Below are 17,845 nucleotides of genomic sequence, written 5' to 3'. Positions count from 1 at the left end.
CGCCGCGTGCAGGGTCCGGCAGGTGCACTGTCGCGCCCGGGCCAGGCGTGGCGCTCAGGGAGGTGAAGGCGGGAGGGCCGCGGCTCGAGAGCGAGAGCGCGAGGGGCCGCGCGCGTACGGGTCCGGGTACGGGTGCGGATGCGGGTGCGGCGCGAGGGCTCCCAGAGGGGCCTGGTGCGCTAGTCGAGTCGGCGCTTGCGCCCGAGGCCCCGACAGCGGCGGCGGCGGTGGAGGAGGAAGAGGCGGTGGGCTCCGAGGGCGCCGAGGGCGACGGCCGGTCGCGGTCGCGGTCGCGGTCCCACCGCGAGGAGGACGAGGACGACGGCGCGCGGTCGCGGTCGCGCTCGCGAGGGCGGTAGTCGCGCGGCGAGCGGTCGCGGTCGCGGTCTCGGTCTCGCGGCGAGCGCTCCCTGTCCCTCTCGCGCTCCCTGTCCCTGTCCCTCTCGCGACGCCTCCCCTCGCCCCTCGCCGCCTCGCCGCGCTCGGAGAGGAGCGCGCGCGCCTTGCGGTCGCCCCAGCCCTGGTCCCTGCGGCCGTGGAGCATCTGCGGGAGGAGCGACGACGAGCCGGCTTGGGCTTGCGGGGCGGTCGAGGGCGGAGGGGCGCGCTCGGTGGTGGCGGCGGTTGGAGGAGGAGGAGGAGGAGGAGGGAGGGACGAGGAGGAGCGCGGCGAGAGGGAGCGCGGGCGGGAGCGAGCGCGGTCGCGAGGCGGGTACGGGTACGGGTACGGGTACGCGCCGGGCCCGTGGCCGGGTGCGCGACTCGAGAGGGACGGCGACGCGCGGCGGGAGCGCGAGGTCGTCGTGGAGGAGGCCGCGTTGTTGGCGGTGGTGGTGGAGGATTGGAAAGGAGGAGGAGGAGGGAGCGACCGGCTGGTCGAGGCGCTTGTGCTGGCGAGGGGCGGCAGGGGCGGCGAGGGCGAGAGGCGGCGGCGTGGTGGCCGGCTGTGTCACGCGAGAGTGGGAGAGTTGGCGAGGGGAGGGAGGAGGAGGAGGAGGAGGAGGGAGTCAGTCGCCGGCCCTCGCACACACACAGAGAGGCACCCGCCCAAAGAGAGGGCAAGCCGCGACGCACCTCGATTCCCTGCTCGACCTGCCCTCGTCGCGGTGGGCCCTCTTGGGCTTTGCCGCCGAGTGCGGCGGCGGTGGGCCCAAGGCGGCGGTCCCGCCTCCGAGTCCTGGCCCTGGCGGGGGCGAGCGCGAGCCCGACGCGGCGATGGACCACGGGGAATCCATGCGCTGCCGAGCGGGGCGCAGGGCACACGGCGTGGCGTGGGTGGAAGCGTGTGCCGGTGCGAGAGGGAGAGGGGGGCTGTTTGGTGGTGGACCGGGGAGGTGACTGGCGCCGGTGGGCGAGCGGGCGGACCGTGGGTGCGGTGGGTCGGGGTCTCGGTGTGGTGCGGTGCACCGTGCCGGGTCGCACGCAGTCTCGGCGGCGAGAGCGGGTGAGTGGTCGAGGGCTGCCGTGCGAGGAGGTGCCTCTCTCCCTCTCCCTCTCGGTCCTCGACCACCTCGCCCCTTCTCCCGCCTGACTGGGCCTCGATCAACTCGCCAGCACGACCAGCCACCTACCCGCACCACCCACGCCCCCCTCGCCGCGCCACGCCGCGCCGCGCCCATGACCCGCTCGCTCTCGTCCCTGCGCGACGCCGTCGACGCCCTCCTCGAGTCGTACCTCGCCGCACTCGACGCCTACCAGTCCGCGCGCGCCCAGCTCGAAGCACACCTCAAGCGCGAGCGTCCGCCTTTGTCCCTCTCTCCCTCCTCGACCCCGACTCGACTTGGACCTCCCTCCTCTAACCCGTCTCTTGCGACCGACAGGCCCATCTCGACCTCGCGCGCGCCAAGCTCGCCCTCGGGCCCTCGCGTGTCAGCCCGCGCAGCTACGACCTGAGCGACCACGCGGCGCAGCTCGGCGTGTGCGCTCCCCTCTCTCTCTTTCGCGCGCTCTCTCTCTCTCTTCGCGAGGTGGGTACTGACACGGACCCTCGTTGCAGTGCGCTTGAGCCGACGACGACGGCGTCGACGACGGCCGAGGAGGAGGGCAACGACGAGGCGCACCCGCCGCAGGGTGCCGTGAGGTGGACCGTCGAGACGCGCGCTCGAGCCCCTGCTGCGGCGCCCGGCAGTGACACCGACCCTGCGGCGGCAGCGGCAACATCGAGCACCCTGCGCCGTCGCGCTCCCCGCCCCTCGTCCTCCTCCCCCCTCGACGCCCCCTCCTCCCCCCTCGACGCCCCCTCCCCCTCCCCCTCCCTCGCGCCCTCGCCCTCGCGCCCGCCCACCCCTCGCTCCCCGCTCACCCAATTCTCCCCGCTCCCGCCGCCCGCCCTGCGCAGCGCCGCGTCCGCCTTTGTCGCCGGCGCGCACGCGGCGGCGCGCGTCGTACAGTGCGAGAGGGCGCTCAGGGAGTGGGCGAGGAGGGTCAAGAGCGCAAGGAGGAGGGTTGCTGCTGCTGCTGCGGCGGCGGTAGGGGCGGTGGGGAGGGTGGAAGAGGGAGATGGGGAGGAGGTGGATGCGGGTGGGGAGAGGTGCGCGGTCGAGGAGGAGGGAGGCGCAGTGCGAGGAGGGACAGGCGGGGCGGCCGAGCGAGGGGACGCCGAGGGAGGAGAGGCGCAAGGGCGAGTTGTGTAGAGCCCCCCGTCTGGTCCGAGCCGCAGTCGCACGTCGCACCTATGCCGGCGGTGGTGGCCTCGGGCTTCGCTCCCCTCTCATCATCGCCCTCCCGACAACGTACTCGCCCCACCACCTCCTGACCCCCCACCACGCCCTCTCGCCCGCGATCAGCACCGCGCCCCCGACGACGACGATGGCCGACACCTGGGCGGCGGCGAGCGCGGCGCGGACGACGGTGCGCGCGAGGTCGCGCGCCTGGAGGCGCAGGGGCTGGAGAGAGGTGACGAGCGGGAGCGAGCCGAGGGCGACGAGGGACGCGGCGACGAGGGCGTCGCGCGCGAGGGTCGGGTCGGCGCGTGGCGGAGGAGGCATTTGGGCCGTGCGCTGTGGGTGGTGGTTGTGGGCGGCGGGCGGGAGGTAACTAGAGAGAGGGAGAGAGAGTTGGCCGAGGGGGCCGATCGCGTCGTCGTTCGCAAGGGGGAGACGGAGTGAGCCACACCTCGTCCGCCAGCTAGCCAGCTACACAGAGCCTGCTGCACAGCTGCACGGCCAGCTACACGCACACACTCATCCCCGAGTCGCTCCTTGTTCTCGCACTCCCCCCTCCTCCTCCTCCGTCCTCCTCGCGCCTCGCCAACGCATCCCCACCTCGACCTCCCTCCCTCGTCTCTCGCCCGCCTAGCCCAGCCACCGCCCTCTGCTCGCACACGCCCGCAAACGCCCCCCGGCCATGGAGAAATACGAGCGCCTCGAAAAGGTTGGCGAGGGTGCGCTCTCCGCTCCTCCTGGTCGCGCGACACCCCACGCACACTGGCGTGACCTGACTTGTTCGCCTCCTACCTGCAGGCACTTATGGCACCGTGTACAAGTGTCGACAGGTCCGTCCCCCCTCTCTCTCTCTCTCTCGGAACCCTCCCTCCTTCCTCCCCCTCCTCACCCGTTCGCTCATCAAACGCGTCGCCTCGCGTCTCCCCCTCGCCTCGCTCCCTCCCGGGCTAACCACTCTCTCCGCACACACACCCGCACACAGCTCGCAACCAACACGATCGTCGCGCTCAAGAAGATCCGGCTCGAGGACGAGGACGAGGGCGTGCCGAGCACGGCGCTGCGCGAGGTCAGCGTCCTCATGGAGCTCGGGCAGAGCACGCATGCTGGCGCCGAGTGCATCGTCAAGTGCGTTGCGGGTCGTTCTCGCCTCTCTCTGGGTTGGGCGGGCGGGACGGGGCCGGGGCGGGGGGAGGGGGAGGAGGGAGGGCGAGGAGGAAACAAAGCGAGGGTCCGAGCGGGCCCACGAACGCTCGGCTGCAGCGAGCCTCGAGGGCGAGCGCGCTCGGGTGGACGGCTCTTGGTGCCCTCCAGGGGCGCAGCACGATGTCTGTCGGTCCGTCATGCGCCCGTGCTGACCCTCACCTCGCCCACCACCTTCCTCCTCCTCGTCTCGCCCGCCCTCTCCTCCCTGCCCCTCCCTGCCCCTCCCTGCCCCTCCCTGCCCCTCCTCGCCCCTCCTCGCCCCTCTTCGTCCCTCCACCACCACCCAGGCTCCTCGACGTCATCCAACTCGACGACTCTCTCTCGCTCGTGTTCGAGTTTCTCGACCTCGACCTCAAGAAGTACATGGACGCCGCCGCGCTCGTCGCCAATGCGCATGCCCACCACCACCAGCCCGCACAGCTCGACGACGACGGCAACTGGAGCGTACCGCTGCCGCCTGTTGGGCTGCCGCACAATGTCAGGGGCAGGGGCAGGGCAAAGAGGGGCCTGCCGAGCGAGCTTGTGGCTGTGCGTCTCTCTCTCTCCCTCTCTCTCTCGCCCTCTCTCCCTCTCTCCCTTTCTCTCTCTCTCTCTCTCTCTCTTTCTTTCTCTCTTCCTCACCTGACCTCCTCTGGCCGACGTACCCCCACTTACGCACGCTCACACGCTCGCCCGCCCGTCCCGACCCGCAGAAGTTCATGTCGCAGCTCCTGCTCGGCCTCGCGCACCTGCACTCGCGCCGCATCTTGCACCGCGACCTCAAGCCGCAGAACCTCCTCATCGACAAGGAGGGCAACCTCAAGGTGCGCGCGCCACCTCTCGCTCGCTCTCTCTCTCTGTCTCTCTCCCTCTCTCTTTCTCTCGGTCGGCGCTCGTCGCGCTCCGGATAGGCGAGCCCGCCTCGTCAGCCCGACTCTGACGAGGCGGGTGCGCGCATATTGCCGACTTTGGGCTCGCGAGGGCGTTTGGCGTGCCTTTGCGCACCTACACGCACGAGGTGCGCCCGCCTGATCCTCTCTCTCTCTCTCGACGTCTCGGTGTCGTCCAGGGCGCTCACTCACTGCCTCTCGCCGTCGCCCTCGCCCTCGCCGACAGATCATCACGCTGTGGTACCGCCCGCTCGAGGTGCTCCTCGGCGGCCGGCACTACACGACGGCTGTGCGTCCGCCTTTCCCTCTTGTCTCTCCTTCTCTCTCCCGCTCTCTCTCCCGCTCTCTCTCCCGCTCTCTCTCCCTTCCTCTCTCTCTCCCCACGCACCACGGGCAACAGAATCGAGCCCTAACGGTGTCTTGCGCGCGCTTGCAGGTCGACGTGTGGTCGTGCGCGACCATCTTTGCCGAGATGGCGAGCGGGTTGCCGCTCGTGCCCGGCGACAGCGAGATTGACCAGATCTTTCGCATCTTCCGGTGCGTGCTCGCCCCTCTCTCTCTCTCTCTCTCCCTCGCTACTCCCTCTCTCTCTGCCCCCTCCCTCCTACCCCCTCTCTCTCGCTCTCCCCCCTCTCCCTCTCCCTCTCACTCTCTCCTCGGGCAAGGCGGAACTCACTGACGTTGTCGGCCTCGCGCGCGCACGCAGGCTCATGGGCACCCCGACCGAGTCGACCTGGCCCGGGCTCGTCCACATGCCCGACTACAAGGCGTCGTTCCCGCAGTGGCGCGCGACCGACCTGCGCAGGGCGCTCCCCGAGATGGACGACCGCGCGCTCGCGCTCCTCAACGGCATGCTCCAGATCGACCCCGAGCGGCGCATCAGCGGTGCGTCGTCCCGTCCCGCCTTTGCCCTCTCTCTTTCCCTCTCTCTCCCTCTCCCTTTCGCGCTCGAACCTTCCTGACCCTCTTTTCCCTCCCGACTCGACTCGACTCGTCCGCCTCGCTCCCTCCCGACCCCGTTCCGTCGTGTCAGCAAAAGCCGCCCTCCGTCACTCGTACTTCCACCCGCCCTCGTCCTCCTCGGCCACCACCTCTCCCGTCCTCGCCTCGTCCTCGTCAGCGCAGGCGCCCAACCCGCTCCTGAACCCGTTCGGCCTGACGGGTCCAGCAGCCGCGACGCACTTTCCGCCGCCGCACGCTCAGGCGCAGGCGCAGGGCGGGCAGACGTACGCGCAGCAGGTGGCGGCGTATGCGGCGCAGCAGGCGGCGGGACATGGGCAGGAGGCGGGAGGAGGAGGAGGAGGGGGAGGGGGCCTCATGGCGAGCCCGATGCGCTGAGCGTGCGGGTGTGCGTGTGTGGGTCGGCGCGGCGAGCGACGCAGTGCGCGTCGCTCGGACCTTGTAGTGTACCTTGTAGCTGCATCTCTCGCGCTCTCACTCTCTCTGTGAGTCTCTCTCTCGCGCGGTCGCTTTCGAGAGACAACGGCTCGAGAGGCGGGAAGAGGTTGCTCTTGCAGGAGGACAGGGACAGAGGGACAATGCGGGAGAGACAACGAGAGAGAAAGAGAGAGAGAGAGGGAGAGAGGGAAGGATACGCCTCGTCCGTCTACCGAGCTTCCGACGCGAGCGAGAACAAGAGGGAACGACGGCCCGAGTGTACGAGGGGCTTTTTTTCGAGTGCAGGACCAAGATCTAGAAGTCCTTGGTGACGCTCTTTGCGCCGTCGACGAGCTGGTGCGCCTCGAGGTGGCCCTTGCCGCCCTTGTCGACGACGATAGTGAGGCGCACGTGCGAACCCTTCTTGCTCCCGTCGACGGGCACGACGAGGTCGGCAATGGCCTTGGTCGCGCGCACCTCGGGCGTGCGAATGTCCTCGTCCTCGTCCTCGTCGTCCGACACGTCGTCCTCGGCGGGGCCGGCCCCGACCGCGTTCTTGGCGGCGGCCATGAAGGACCCGACGGCGCCGGCGACGGCACCCTTTGCCGCCTCGACCTTGGTGAGGGCCGGCGTCACCTTGACAAAGTGCTCGCCCTCCCACAGCGCGACGACGACCTCCTTGACCGTGTCGGACTCGAGCGGGACGTCGACGATGCGCCGTGCGGGGAGCGGCGTGTGGGCGTCGACGAGCGTGACGAACGCGAGGTCGGCGGGCGTGCCAGACAGCTCGGGCTCGAGGACAAAGCCGAGCGGGCGCGCGAGGGCCTCGGGCGCGACGACGGCGCTGTCGGTCGTCGAGCGCTTGACGAGCTCGGCGCTGTTGGGCGCGTCGGCGGGGAACGCGGCGCGGAGCGACTGGGCCTGGAGGGCCGAGCCCTTGCTGAGGACCTCGTCGGGCTCGATCTGGCTCGAGACGACGGTCGCGTCGTTGCGGAGGACGTCGAGGACCTTGTTGGCGAGCGTCGGGAGCTTGGTCGTGCCGCCGACGAGGACGAGCTCGGTCACGTCGAGCGGGTCGAGCTCGGCCTGGGCGAGCGCCTTCTCGACCTGGGCGACGATGCGCGCGTACACGGACGCGGCGAGGAGGTCGAACCGCATGCGGTTCACCGTGCCGTGGAAGTCGAGGCCCTCGGCGAGCGACTCGACCGAGCACGGCGCCGTCGTCGACGCCGACAGCGACTTCTTGGTCACCTCGACGGCGAGGCGCAGCTTCATCTGGGCGCGGTGGTTCGACTGCTCGAGCGGCGTCTTGGTCTTCTTGGTAAACTCCTTGGCGAACCAGTCCATGAGCTTCTGGTCAAACAGGTCGCCGCCGAGCTCGCGGTCCGACACGGACGCGAGCGGGTGGAACAGGCCGTCGCGGATCGCGACCACGGTCGCCGTCGTCGACGTGGCGCCGACGTCGAGCACGACGGCGTTGCGGTCGATCGCGAGCTTGTCGGCGCCGGCGTCGGCGACCTCGGTCGCGGCGTAGGCCGTCAGGGCGGCGGCCGCCTCGGGCACCGTCTGGACGACCGTGACGCCGGCCTCGGTCGCGGCGGCGACGAGGGCGTCGGTCTGGGCGGCCGAGAAGTCGGACGGGACGGTGAGGACAGCGTCCGAGATGGGGCGGCCGAGGAAGTCGGTCGCGTACGACAGGAGGACGCGCAGGAAGCGGACGGCGCAGTCGTGTGCCGTCAGGGTCGTCGCGGCGCCGTTGATCTCGACGGTGAAGGCCGGCTGGCCGTCCTTGTCGACGATGGGCGCCGAGTTGCACGGCTGCTTGACGTCCTTGACCTCGGCAAAGCTGCGGGCGGCGCGGTCGCGTGACCGAGACAGTCAGTGCCCGTGTGCTTGACGACTAGGAGAGGAAAGCGGTGGCGCTGCGAGACTTACGTCTTGCCGAGGAGGTTGCGGAAGGCGAGGATGGTGTTCTTGGGGTTGCGCACGAGCTGGACACGGGCCGGGACGCCGTAGTACTCCTCGGTGCCGCTGAACGACAGGGCCGAGGCGATCTGGCGCTCACCGTCGTCGTTGGCGATGCAGTCGGCGAGGCCCTCCTGCGGGAGGCGAGGGGGTCAGTTTAGCTCTCGAGGGAGGAGGGCGAGGGGGCGCACCTTGTCGATGATGGCGACGCTGGAGAAGCTCTGGCCAAAGTTGAGGCCCAGGAGGCCCGGGGCCTGCTTGACGGGCGTCTGCGGCTCGGTGGGAGCGCGAGGCGTGTTGGCGCCCGAGGGAGCCTTGGAGGCGGCCTTGGATGGAGCCTTGGACGACTGCTTCGAGCCCTTCTGTCCGCGCTTGGGAGGCATGGTGTGCTGGTGAAGGTAGCGGTGTGGGTGGGGTGGAGCGAGAGCCGGCTCGAGGCGAGCGCCGAGCAGAGGCGAGCTCGACGAGGATGAGAGCGCGGTTCTCCCTCGACTACACAAAGCTCGGGTGAGCATTCTGACCGGACAGCCATACGCGCAGAACCCACTATGCCCGATTTGAGCCTGTCAAAGCCGCCCCTTGTGCAGAGGCTGACCCGCTCGCCGACAGCAGCACCGCCTCTTTCTCCCTCCCCTCACTCACTCTCGAACGGTTCCCCCACTTTCGCCTCTCGCCTCGTCTGGTTCCGCCCGCTACCGCACCAGTCCGATCTCGACTCGTCTCCTTCGACCCAGCCACCATGCCCCGGCAATACACGCCCGACCCTGTCGTCGACGACCCGAACGCCTGGCAGGCCGCTCCTCCACCAACCGGGCCGGCCCAGACCAAGTGGGACAAGTTCATCCACAAGTTCAAGGAGGAGCCGCTCGTCCCACTAGGTGCGCCCCCCTCTGCCCCCTTCTCGTCGCCTCGCCCACCCGCTCACCCCCCGATCCTCGCAGGCTGCTTCGCGACCGTCGCCGCCCTCCTCGGTGCCAGCTCGGCCCTCCAGAAGGGCAACCGCAACCAGTTCAACAAGATGCTCCGCCTGCGCGTTGCCGCCCAGGGCGTTACCGTCATCGCAGCACTCGGTGCGCACACCCTCTCTCTCTCTTTCTCGCCTCGTCTCGTCTCGCTCTGACGTTCCTCTCTGCCCCGGGCTACAGGAGGATCGCTGTACTACCAGAGTGAGCGGCGCGCAGAGAGGAACCGGGTCGAGGCGGCAAAGGCTGAGGCGGCCACGGCGGCGACAGCGGCGGCGCCGAGCGGGGCGAGCGCCGCACAGCCCTGAGGCGCCAGCTGTTCCGGTTCCATCTCGTGCGTCCTCCTCCTCCTTCTCCTCGTCTCAAGCGCGGCCGCCTGACCCTCCTTGTGTCCGGAAGCTCGCCCCTGTACTCCCTGTAGCTTGCAACCACGGTCCACCTTCTTCCTCGCTCATCCTCGCCCTGCGACCTCGCCGACCGTCCAAGCGCTCGTGCGACCTCGACGAGACGCGCACGGCAACGCCGCTGGAGCCGGCGTCGCTCGGCGCACGTCCGCGCTCGGCGAGCGCTCGGCGTGCGGCTCGGGCGCCTTTGCCGACGTCGCGCGCGCCCGCTCGGTTTGGCGCGAGGGAGGCGGGGCCTCGGCACGGCTCGAGGGCGTCTCTGTCGGCTCGACGGCCGGGTCCGGGAGCGTCTGCGAGAGCGAGAGCGGGCGAGGCTCGAGTCGAAAGCTGGTCCGAGAGGAGGGAGCGCTGGCTTCCCGAGAAGCGGCAGCTTTGGCGCGCTTCTTCGAGAGTAGAGGCTCGAGCAGGACGGACGAGCGTGTATTGAAGCATGTCGCGCCGACGAGAGCGAGAGACGACTGTCGGGTCACGTGCCTCGTTGAGCGAGATTCTGCCGAGCAGAGCGGGGTTTCGACTTGTCCCTCGTCTCGACTCTGGCCACGATGGCAGCCACCGACTCGAGCGCGGCCCTGTTCGACCGCACCAACGCGTGCGTCCATCTCCAACCCCTGCGACGCACCACCACGAGCGAGCTGACACCCCTCTTCCCCCAGGCTCCTCTCGACGTACCATCAGCAAACACTCGCGTCGACCAAGCTCGTCGAGGGCGTCCAGGTGCGAGGGCGCGCGCAGCAGGGGCAGCAGCAGGGGCAGCATGGGCAGCAGGGGCAGGCGCACACGGACAACGTGACGCGGTGGACGCAGAGGGGGGACGCGACGGGCCAGATCAACGAGGCGGGCTTGGTCGTCGACGCGATGGACCAGCAGCGCATCGACGAGGACCTCAAGGTGTTCAAGGTGCGCCCCCAGTTGCTCCTCGCCTCTCTCGTGCATGCCGCCTTCGCGCGGCGTGCGGCGCGTTCCGATGAAGAACCGTGGCTCACACACCTCCTCCGCTGCAGGACCACGTCTCGATGCTCAAGTTTGCCTACCTCGAGTCGAACGCCAAGCTCGAGTTCATCAACCACATCCTCGCGCCTGACGGCCACAAGCCCATCTCGAAGGAGGCGAACGACGAAGTCGGTGCGTCGCACGCTCTCCTCCTCGCCTGCGGGCAATACCTCGACACCTCGAGCTGACTCGCTTTCGAGACCGTCGCGTGAACAGCCAAGAAGCGCACCGAGGCCAAGGCGGCGCTCAAGCAGCACAAGGAGCGCGCCGCCGAGCTCGAGGTCCTCATTCGCGCCGAGGCAGAGCAGGTCGAGCAAGGTGCGCCCCCCGCCTCTATCCATCTCTCGATCCTCCCGCAGCGTCGGCTTACCTCTCGCGCCCCGATCACAGAGGCGAACCGCCGCAACGCCGAGGCCGAGCACGCGGCGCGCCTCTTGCGCGAGTGCGAGGCCATGGAGACCGAGATTGCCATGCTCAAGAACAAGCGCACGGCGACCGAGGTGCGTCCTCAGTCCCTCCTCGCCGCACAAGCGCTCGACACTGACACCCTCGTACTTAACAGCGCCTCACGGTCGACGAGGCGGCGGCCATCTGCGACCGGCAAGAGCTCGAGCTCGTCGAGATTGGGCAGCAGACCAAGCAGTGCGAGGACGCCATGCGCGCCCTCAAGCCGCGCATCAAGGCGAGTAAGATCAACATTGAGCGCTACGCCCAGACGGCCAAGCAGCTGCGCCGAGAGCAGGACGAGCGCGACGCAAAGGGCGTGCAGGACGTCCGCGCCGAGGAGGGCTGCGAGTGGTGCGTCCCCTCCCTCTTCCTCCTTCTCGCCAGCACGAGCAGCTCGACTGATTCTTCGACGACGCGCGCACAGGCTCGACACGACGGCGGCGCTGTACAAGTCGCTCCTCGGGATCCACAACGCGTACGCCGTCGGCTCGCCCGCGAGCGAGCTCGTGTTCGAGTACGGCGCGCCCGACGCCGAGCCGAGCGAGGTGCGGCGCATGAGCGTGCAGCTCGACGCCAAGACGGGCAGGATGACGGGCGCAAAGGTGCGTCGCTGGCTCTCTCTCTCCTCTCGTGCCTGGTCGACCTCGAGCGCAGCCTGACCCTCGCCTTCATTTCGCCGCCGCACAGCTCCTCGACTCGTCCGAGGACATTGGCGACATCGTCGACGCGTACCTCGCGTCGCAGGACATCCGCGCCCTCGTGCAGGAGATCCGCACCCGGTTTGGCTGGTGAGGCGGGTCGCGGCGGCGAGTTCGGGTCGCTCGTCGGCGAGGAGGGGGAGGGGGTCCGGCCTTTTCGTCTTTCTTCTGTTGTCTGTTATCGTCACCCCTTTGCGCTGTGCGTCCTCTGCGCTGGCCTCGTCGCGCTCAACGCTTGATCGGCAAAGTCGGGTCCTCGGCGCTCGAGCCCCTGCTCCCGCGGGTCGACCTCGTGTCCGCGCACGCGACCGAGGCGTCCGTCGGCGTCGGCGAGCGCCGTCTCCTGTTTGCCTCGAGCCTGATTGCCAGCTCGCTCGGAAAGTCCGGCCCTGCTTCTCGCGCCCTCGCGCCTCCCGAATCTCGCTTCGGCGCTGCATCTCGCCTCCTCGGCTCCAGCTGCGGCTCGTCTCGCCACTTCGGCCCCAGTACTCGCTACGCGCCGCTCGCCCAACTCAGCCATCGCCATGCGGGTCCGCCTCGCGCAATCTGCGCTCGTCGCCCTCCTCTTCCGCCTCGCCGCCGCTGCTCCCGCCGCAAGACGGACCGCCGCGCCGAGTCGACGCGCTTTCGACGAGCGAGACGTGTGCGTCCCTCTCTCGCTGTCCTATGCACCGCAGAACGACGAGCTGACTCGGCCGAGCGCGCGCAGGATCGTCAATGTCGGCCAGGTGAGGAGCAGAACGACGAGCGGACCCTGTCGAGGAGGGACGCACTGACCGTTTCCTTTCTCCCTACAGGTCACGACGGTCAAGACGGTCGTGCGCACGGCGGTCCCGACGACGTGCGGCTCGTCCTTGTCGTGTCCTCTCGAAGATTCACACTGACCTCGTCGCCCACGCAGCGTCTACGTCCCGGTCACGCTCGACGACGGCGACGAGACGTCTTCTGCGGTCGCTTCAACGGTCGAGAAGGAGGTGACGACCGTCGTGGTGCGTCGGGTGGACGTGTTCCTCTCGCCTCGGGACCCTCACTGACAGGCTCGTGCGCATCCCTCTCCGCAGACTCAAACTGCCGTGTCCGTCTCTTTCTCGTCCGACGCACTCTCTCGGTGTCATCTTGACCTGTTCTCTCTCCCGCGACAGCGCCACCGAGATCGTCAAGACGACCGTGACCGACGGCCAGGTGCGCCGGAACCTTTTTGCCGCTCTCTTACGGTTCACACGCACGCCGACGTCCTGACGCACCCATGTCGATCTACAGACCGTCGCAGTGACGCTCACGACGACGGCGTACGAGCTGCAGCTCGCGACCGAGGTCCAAATCATTCAGTCGACCGTCTACGAGCAGTCGACCGTCGTGCAGACGCTTCAGGGCGTGCCCGTCACTAGCGTCGTCACCCAAGCCAAGCCGACCAGGTCAGTCCTCGCTCAGTCTCCCTTTGCGCTCGAGCGGCACTCACGCTTTGTTCCTCGCACGCAGCGTCGCCGTGAGCAAGACCAAGGAGGCGAGCCCCGACGATGAAGCGGACCCGGCGCAGACCAAGGGCGACGATTCGGCCAAGACGCACGAGCCCGACAGCAACGCCAAGACGACGTCCAAGCCCGACACCGCCGCCATGTCGTCCGCTGCGCCGGCGACGTCCACCTTGACCACGACGGCCGCCGACGGCTCGACGCTCAATCTTAACAACACGGCCGGCGCCGACGCCGACTCGGGCGCGAGCGTCGACTCGAGCAACGAGAGCTCGAACACGAACAGCGTGTCGATCACGATGGCCGACACGGGCGCGTGGATGTCGGAAAACAAGTGGATGTGCGCACGGTCCCTTTTCCTCTCCTCGCCGTCGCCCTCTCGTGTTGGCGGTACTGACCCTGCCCTCTCTCTCTCTCTATACAGCCTCATCGGCGCCGGCGTCGCGGTCATTGTCGCCATCATCGCCATCGTCGCGATCGCTCTCGGCGGCAAGAGCAAGTCCGGTGGCTCGAGCGCCGGTCCTCCTGTGCGTCCTGCCTCTGGCGCACCGCCTCAGCTCGACGCCGGCGACTCGCCTAACTGACACGTCTCTCCCGCTGCAACAGGCTCAACAGCTCGTCGTCACAGCCCCTCCCGCCGCAGCCTTAGGCGGCGCCGCTCCCCGTCCCGTCGCCAACTCGCTCGCCCGCCCTTCTCGCCGTACCTACGCCCGAGTCGGCGGACCCGGCGCAGAGAGCAGCGCCGTCAGCTCGTCGAGTGATGAGGACGAGAAGCCATTCGTGCACGCGAGCCCGAGTCGGTCGGCGCAATCGGCCGTGCGGCAGGGCAGCGTCGGCGAGGCCAGCCTTGGGCGGCGGGTCAGCAGGGCGAGCAGTCGATCGGGGGCGCGCGCACGAGACTGAGGTTTCGACTGGAGGACACGGTCGGGGGAGGGCGTCGGCGCGGCCAGGGAGGAGCGCGCAGGTTCGAGCGTCGGTATTGCAGTCAAATTCTCGTTCTCGCCGTCGTCCGGCCGCCCTGAGAGTGAGTGAGATGCATTGATTTCACGTCTAAGCAAGTCTGTACAATGCCGTTCCGACAGAAAGCCACGCGCTCGCCGCGACGAGGGAGACGGCCACTTGAGAAGGTCCCGCCTGCCCAACGACGACGACGACGTCCTCCTCCTCCTGCTTACTCGGCGAGGCCGACGTTCTTGCCCTGACTCGCTTTGTCGACGTTGAAGCATGTCGAGATGAGCGAGACGAGCGAGAAGGCCTGGGGCGTGTTGCCTGCGGAAGGAGGAGGGTCAGGGCTGCCCCGGGCAGCGAGAGAGACGGCGAGAGAGTGCGCGACGCACCAAGAGACTCTCCACCTGCGGGAGCGGTAGGAAGACTGCGTCAGTGTCTGCTCAAGGACAGAGGCAAAGGAGAACTCGAGAGACGCACCCTTGGAGATCTCCTCGCTGAGGAGACCGAGGTGGTTCGTGTACCCTGTCGGCGCACGCGAGAGTCAGTTTCGACGACAAGAGGGTTCGAAGTCAAAGGGGGCGCACCGATAAAGTCCTCGAGGATGGTGACCGCCTGCGAGAGCTGCGGCGGGTTGAACTGGCCGGCGCGAGCGAGCGCCTCGACGAGCCAGAGGGTGCACCTGAGCGCAAGGAAAGGAGCGTCGTCGGCGACAGGGCGAAAAAGATGTAGAGAGAGAGAAGGCGCACATGGAGAAGCTGCGGGCGAGGGGCGAGAGGGAGAGTCAGACCCAGACGCGACTGAGAAGGGAGAGTGGACGAGGACGCACCTGCCCTCCTCGCCACCGCCGGTGCCGTCGTCGACCTTGTCCGTGTCGTAGCGGTACACGAGGTTGTTCTCAAACAGGCCGCCGCGGTCCTTGGGGCGCATGAGCGCCTTGAGCGTGCCCTGGAACCTCGGGTCGTTGGCCGTCGTGAAAAAGACGAGCGGCGCGATGAGGACGGCCGCGTCGAGCACGTCGTTGCGCTCGTACGACTGGCCAAAGTGCCCGAGCTCCTTGTTGAAGCCGCGCTCCTGGATCTCGTCGTACAAGCGGTCGCGGTTCTCGAGCCACTTGTTGCGGTTCGGCGCCGGGAGCGAGCGCTTGTCGGCGAGGCGCAGGCCGCGGTCGAGCGCGACCCAGCACATGATCTTGCTGTACAGGAAGTTCTGCTTCTCGCCGCGGACCTCCCAGATCGACAGGTCGGGCTGGTCCCACACGTCGCACACGTAGTCGACGAGGTCGCGCACGAGGACCCAGTCGTCGTAGGCAACTGCGGGAGGTCGCCAGGGCTGTGAGCTCTTCTGGCTCGAGAATGCTAGGGGAAGGAGAAGGGAAAGGTGGACGCACGAGGTCGGCTCATCTTCTGCGCGAGGTAGACGGCGTCGAGGAGCTCGCCTGCGGGTAGGGAAGGTAAGTGACGACGCCCTCTCGGCCTCTACAGCTGCCAGGACATCGAGGAGAAGAGAGACGCACCGTAGATGTCGAGCTGGAGGTGGTCCGCGGCGCCGTTGCCGATGCGGACGGGCTTTTGGCCCTTGTGGCCGTCGAGGTGCGTGAGCTCGAGCTCGGGGATGTCCTTGCCGCCGTGGATGGTGTACCTGCAGACGGCGTAAGGTAGGAGGGGAGAAGAGAAAAGGGAGGGAGGCAAGCCGTCAGTAAACTGAAACGGCAGAGAAAGGCGGCGGGCGTGGGTCGAGACGGGTCGTCGTCGACGACGGCGGCGGCGACGGCGGTTGCGCCCCCTCGCCAGCCGCAGGAAATTATGGGAAAAGGACGACGCACATGATCTGGAGGCCCTCGCCCTTGGCGCGAGCGCGCAGAAGGCCGCTCAACCAGTCGACGTACTGATCCGCCTCTTCGGTGAAGCCGAGGCGCAAGAGGGCGTAGACCGTGAAGGACGCGTCGCGGATCCACGCGTAGCGGTAGTCCCAGTTCCTGCCGGCGCCGTTGAGGTCCTCGGGGATCTGCGAGACGGGGCGTCGAGGAGGTGGAAGAGAGGGAAGAGGGGAAGGGGAGGACGGGACGAGGAAGGGGAAGAGGGCGCGAGGACGCAGTCAGTGCCGTCCTCCTTGTTCACGCGCAGGAAGAGGAGAGCGAGGGACGCACGCTGAAGGTTGCCGCAGCGACGATGGCGCCCGTCGGCGCGAACGTGAGGAGCTTGAGGGCGAGCGCCGCGCGCTGCACGACCTCGCGCCAGCGGCCCTTGTACGTGCAGCGCTTGAGCCACGAAAGCCAGTAGGCCGTCGTGTCGTGGTACAGGTGCTCGATGAGGGCCTGGCTCAGGGGCGGGTCCTCGGACGAGACGGGCTGCGTCTCGCCCGAGTCGCACGCCGAGCAGTCGGGGACGGCTGTGCCGGCGCAAGGCGTCAGTTCATCGTCGTCGTCGAGCTCCTGCCGAGGAGTGGGAGGGGGAGGAGAGAGAGAGAGAGAGGGAGCGCACCGTCGTTGGTCCGGCCCGTGCCCGAGGTCGACCCGCTCTTGGGCGGCTCGCGCAGGACGAACGTGACGCTCTGGCCCTCCTCGAGCGTGAACTTGGCCGTGACGCCGAGGCTGTGCGCGACGAGGGCAAGAGGCTGTCAGTGACAGGGCGTTCGTGGGCTCGAGAGGGCGGGTGCGCACGCACCCCTTGTGGCCGCGCTCCGACAGGTCGAGGTAGTCGAGCTCGATCTCGGGCTCCTTGAGGCCGTCCTTGGGGTGCGACCCGTTGCTGACGACCCACCGCAGGTCGAGGTCGACGTGTTGCGGGCACACAAAGTCGGCGCGCTTGTCGTCGTTGCTGATCGTCGTCTCGTGGCTCGCGCGCGCATAGTCGAACGCCGGCGCGCACTCCATCGTGAACGTGAGCTTGCCGCGGATCGTCGTCACGTGGCGCACGAGCCAGGGCAGGAACGACTTGTCCGACTTGTTGGCCGGAAGCGGCATGTAGTCTGTGTGCGAGAGAGGTCGAGGTCAGTTTGAGCGGCTCGACAACGCCGACTTCGACCCGCCAACTCGGCCTCGACAAAGATCTCTTCCGTCGCGCTCGACGCAGAGAGCTGGGGACGCACCGTCGATCTGGCCGACGCCCTCGTCCGACAAGAACTTGGTCGCGAGAATGTCTGCGCGCGCACGGTCGCAGGTTCAGTCCATAGTCCGCCGCCTCGTCCGCCGCGGCAGAGATCGAGAGAGCTGGACGCACTCGTGCTCGGGAGGTACTGCTGCTTGGTCGACGTCGCATTGACGGTGCGGATCGAAAAGTGGCCGCCCTTGTCTTTGTCGAGGATGCGCGCGAACACGGACGGCGAGTCAAAGTGCGGGAGGCACAGCTGGGCGACGGTGCCCGAGATGGACACGAGGGCGCAGGTGCGCAGGTTGCCGACGATGCCGTGGTCTTGCGCGTCCGTGTAGCCCGACGGCTGCCGGTGGTCGAGTCGAGCGGTTCGGGGAGGTGGGCGAGAGGACGCGAGGGAGGGGGCGACGGGGATGGGATCGAAGAGTGTCAGAGACTGCCATGTGGAAGGACGAGCGGGAGGAGGACGCACGTAGTTGGCGCCGCTGCGAGACCGAGGGCAAGGAGGGGGAAGGAAGCGGGTCAGCTCAGAGCTCCTCGACCCGCACACCTGCCGCGCTGCCGGTCCGCACAACCTCTTACTGCACTGTCCTTCTCCACCTGAAGCCCGCCCTGACCCAGCACCGGCCTCGAGAGCGGCGTGACAAGCGCCTCGGTGAAAGTGGGGGACCTCGGGACGGAGGAGGGAGCAGGACTCACCCCGAGCGGTTGGGCTTGACTACCATGATGTAGAGGTGCTTGTAGTGCTGTGTGAGAAG

The 17,845-nt window shown here is 68.5% G+C and overlaps 8 protein-coding genes across 8 annotated transcripts; 5 read left to right on the top strand and 3 right to left on the bottom strand.

The window, feature by feature from the left end:
- RHOBADRAFT_53309 (uncharacterized protein) lies at positions 1 to 1,298 on the bottom strand (the record flags this gene model as incomplete). The annotated part of the gene is made up of 2 exons (XM_018416773.1): positions 1 to 944; positions 1,075 to 1,298. Coding segments are annotated over 2 exons (1,114 nt in total), but the record flags the coding sequence as incomplete, so codon positions are not given.
- A 319-nt stretch (positions 1,299 to 1,617) lies between these two features.
- On the top strand, positions 1,618 to 2,188 carry RHOBADRAFT_53308 (uncharacterized protein; the record flags this gene model as incomplete). The annotated part of the gene is made up of 3 exons (XM_018416772.1): positions 1,618 to 1,748; positions 1,821 to 1,918; positions 1,997 to 2,188. Coding segments are annotated over 3 exons (419 nt in total), but the record flags the coding sequence as incomplete, so codon positions are not given.
- A 1,157-nt stretch (positions 2,189 to 3,345) lies between these two features.
- Positions 3,346 to 6,073, top strand: RHOBADRAFT_53306 (uncharacterized protein; the record flags this gene model as incomplete). The annotated part of the gene is made up of 10 exons (XM_018416771.1): positions 3,346 to 3,382; positions 3,462 to 3,493; positions 3,646 to 3,788; positions 4,154 to 4,394; positions 4,559 to 4,669; positions 4,804 to 4,863; positions 4,962 to 5,024; positions 5,172 to 5,272; positions 5,442 to 5,620; positions 5,769 to 6,073. The coding sequence occupies 10 exons, from the start codon at positions 3,346 to 3,348 to the stop codon at positions 6,071 to 6,073; spliced, it is 1,272 nt and encodes a 423-aa protein (XP_018271363.1).
- Positions 6,074 to 6,223: 150 nt separating this feature from the next.
- Positions 6,224 to 8,460, bottom strand: RHOBADRAFT_36168 (uncharacterized protein; the record flags this gene model as incomplete). The annotated part of the gene is made up of 3 exons (XM_018413336.1): positions 6,224 to 7,958; positions 8,048 to 8,211; positions 8,269 to 8,460. 3 exons carry the CDS (start codon positions 8,458 to 8,460, stop codon positions 6,428 to 6,430), a joined length of 1,887 nt encoding a protein of 628 aa, XP_018271362.1. The 3' UTR covers positions 6,224 to 6,427.
- Positions 8,461 to 8,756: 296 nt separating this feature from the next.
- RHOBADRAFT_53304 (uncharacterized protein) lies at positions 8,757 to 9,347 on the top strand (the record flags this gene model as incomplete). Its single annotated transcript, XM_018416770.1, has 3 exons — positions 8,757 to 8,955; positions 9,019 to 9,147; positions 9,223 to 9,347. The coding sequence occupies exons 1-3, from the start codon at positions 8,817 to 8,819 to the stop codon at positions 9,345 to 9,347; spliced, it is 393 nt and encodes a 130-aa protein (XP_018271361.1). The 5' UTR covers positions 8,757 to 8,816.
- A 638-nt stretch (positions 9,348 to 9,985) lies between these two features.
- Positions 9,986 to 11,672, top strand: RHOBADRAFT_53303 (uncharacterized protein; the record flags this gene model as incomplete). Its single annotated transcript, XM_018416769.1, has 8 exons — positions 9,986 to 10,032; positions 10,097 to 10,340; positions 10,445 to 10,565; positions 10,650 to 10,751; positions 10,824 to 10,933; positions 10,996 to 11,231; positions 11,305 to 11,482; positions 11,568 to 11,672. 8 exons carry the CDS (start codon positions 9,986 to 9,988, stop codon positions 11,670 to 11,672), a joined length of 1,143 nt encoding a protein of 380 aa, XP_018271360.1.
- Positions 11,673 to 12,102: 430 nt separating this feature from the next.
- RHOBADRAFT_53302 (uncharacterized protein) lies at positions 12,103 to 13,914 on the top strand (the record flags this gene model as incomplete). Its single annotated transcript, XM_018416768.1, has 10 exons — positions 12,103 to 12,221; positions 12,288 to 12,306; positions 12,376 to 12,419; positions 12,480 to 12,567; positions 12,640 to 12,653; positions 12,721 to 12,760; positions 12,839 to 12,993; positions 13,058 to 13,390; positions 13,475 to 13,577; positions 13,657 to 13,914. Coding segments are annotated over 10 exons (1,173 nt in total), but the record flags the coding sequence as incomplete, so codon positions are not given.
- Positions 13,915 to 14,073: 159 nt separating this feature from the next.
- Positions 14,074 to 17,812, bottom strand: RHOBADRAFT_53301 (glycoside hydrolase family 15 protein; the record flags this gene model as incomplete). Its single annotated transcript, XM_018416767.1, has 16 exons — positions 14,074 to 14,319; positions 14,388 to 14,402; positions 14,476 to 14,520; positions 14,583 to 14,677; positions 14,745 to 14,753; positions 14,825 to 15,308; positions 15,386 to 15,433; positions 15,512 to 15,636; positions 15,821 to 16,002; positions 16,145 to 16,386; positions 16,479 to 16,588; positions 16,662 to 16,965; positions 17,086 to 17,136; positions 17,217 to 17,433; positions 17,560 to 17,572; positions 17,787 to 17,812. The coding sequence occupies 16 exons, from the start codon at positions 17,810 to 17,812 to the stop codon at positions 14,222 to 14,224; spliced, it is 2,064 nt and encodes a 687-aa protein (XP_018271358.1). The 3' UTR covers positions 14,074 to 14,221.
- Between the last annotated feature and the right edge of the window lie 33 nt (positions 17,813 to 17,845).

Source organism: Rhodotorula graminis (genome assembly GCF_001329695.1).
Source record: "Rhodotorula graminis WP1 unplaced genomic scaffold RHOBAscaffold_6, whole genome shotgun sequence".
Lineage (NCBI taxonomy): Eukaryota > Fungi > Basidiomycota > Microbotryomycetes > Sporidiobolales > Sporidiobolaceae > Rhodotorula > Rhodotorula graminis.
The sequence above is the reverse complement of the archived record's forward strand: the minus strand, read 5'-3'. Positions and strand labels throughout refer to the sequence as shown.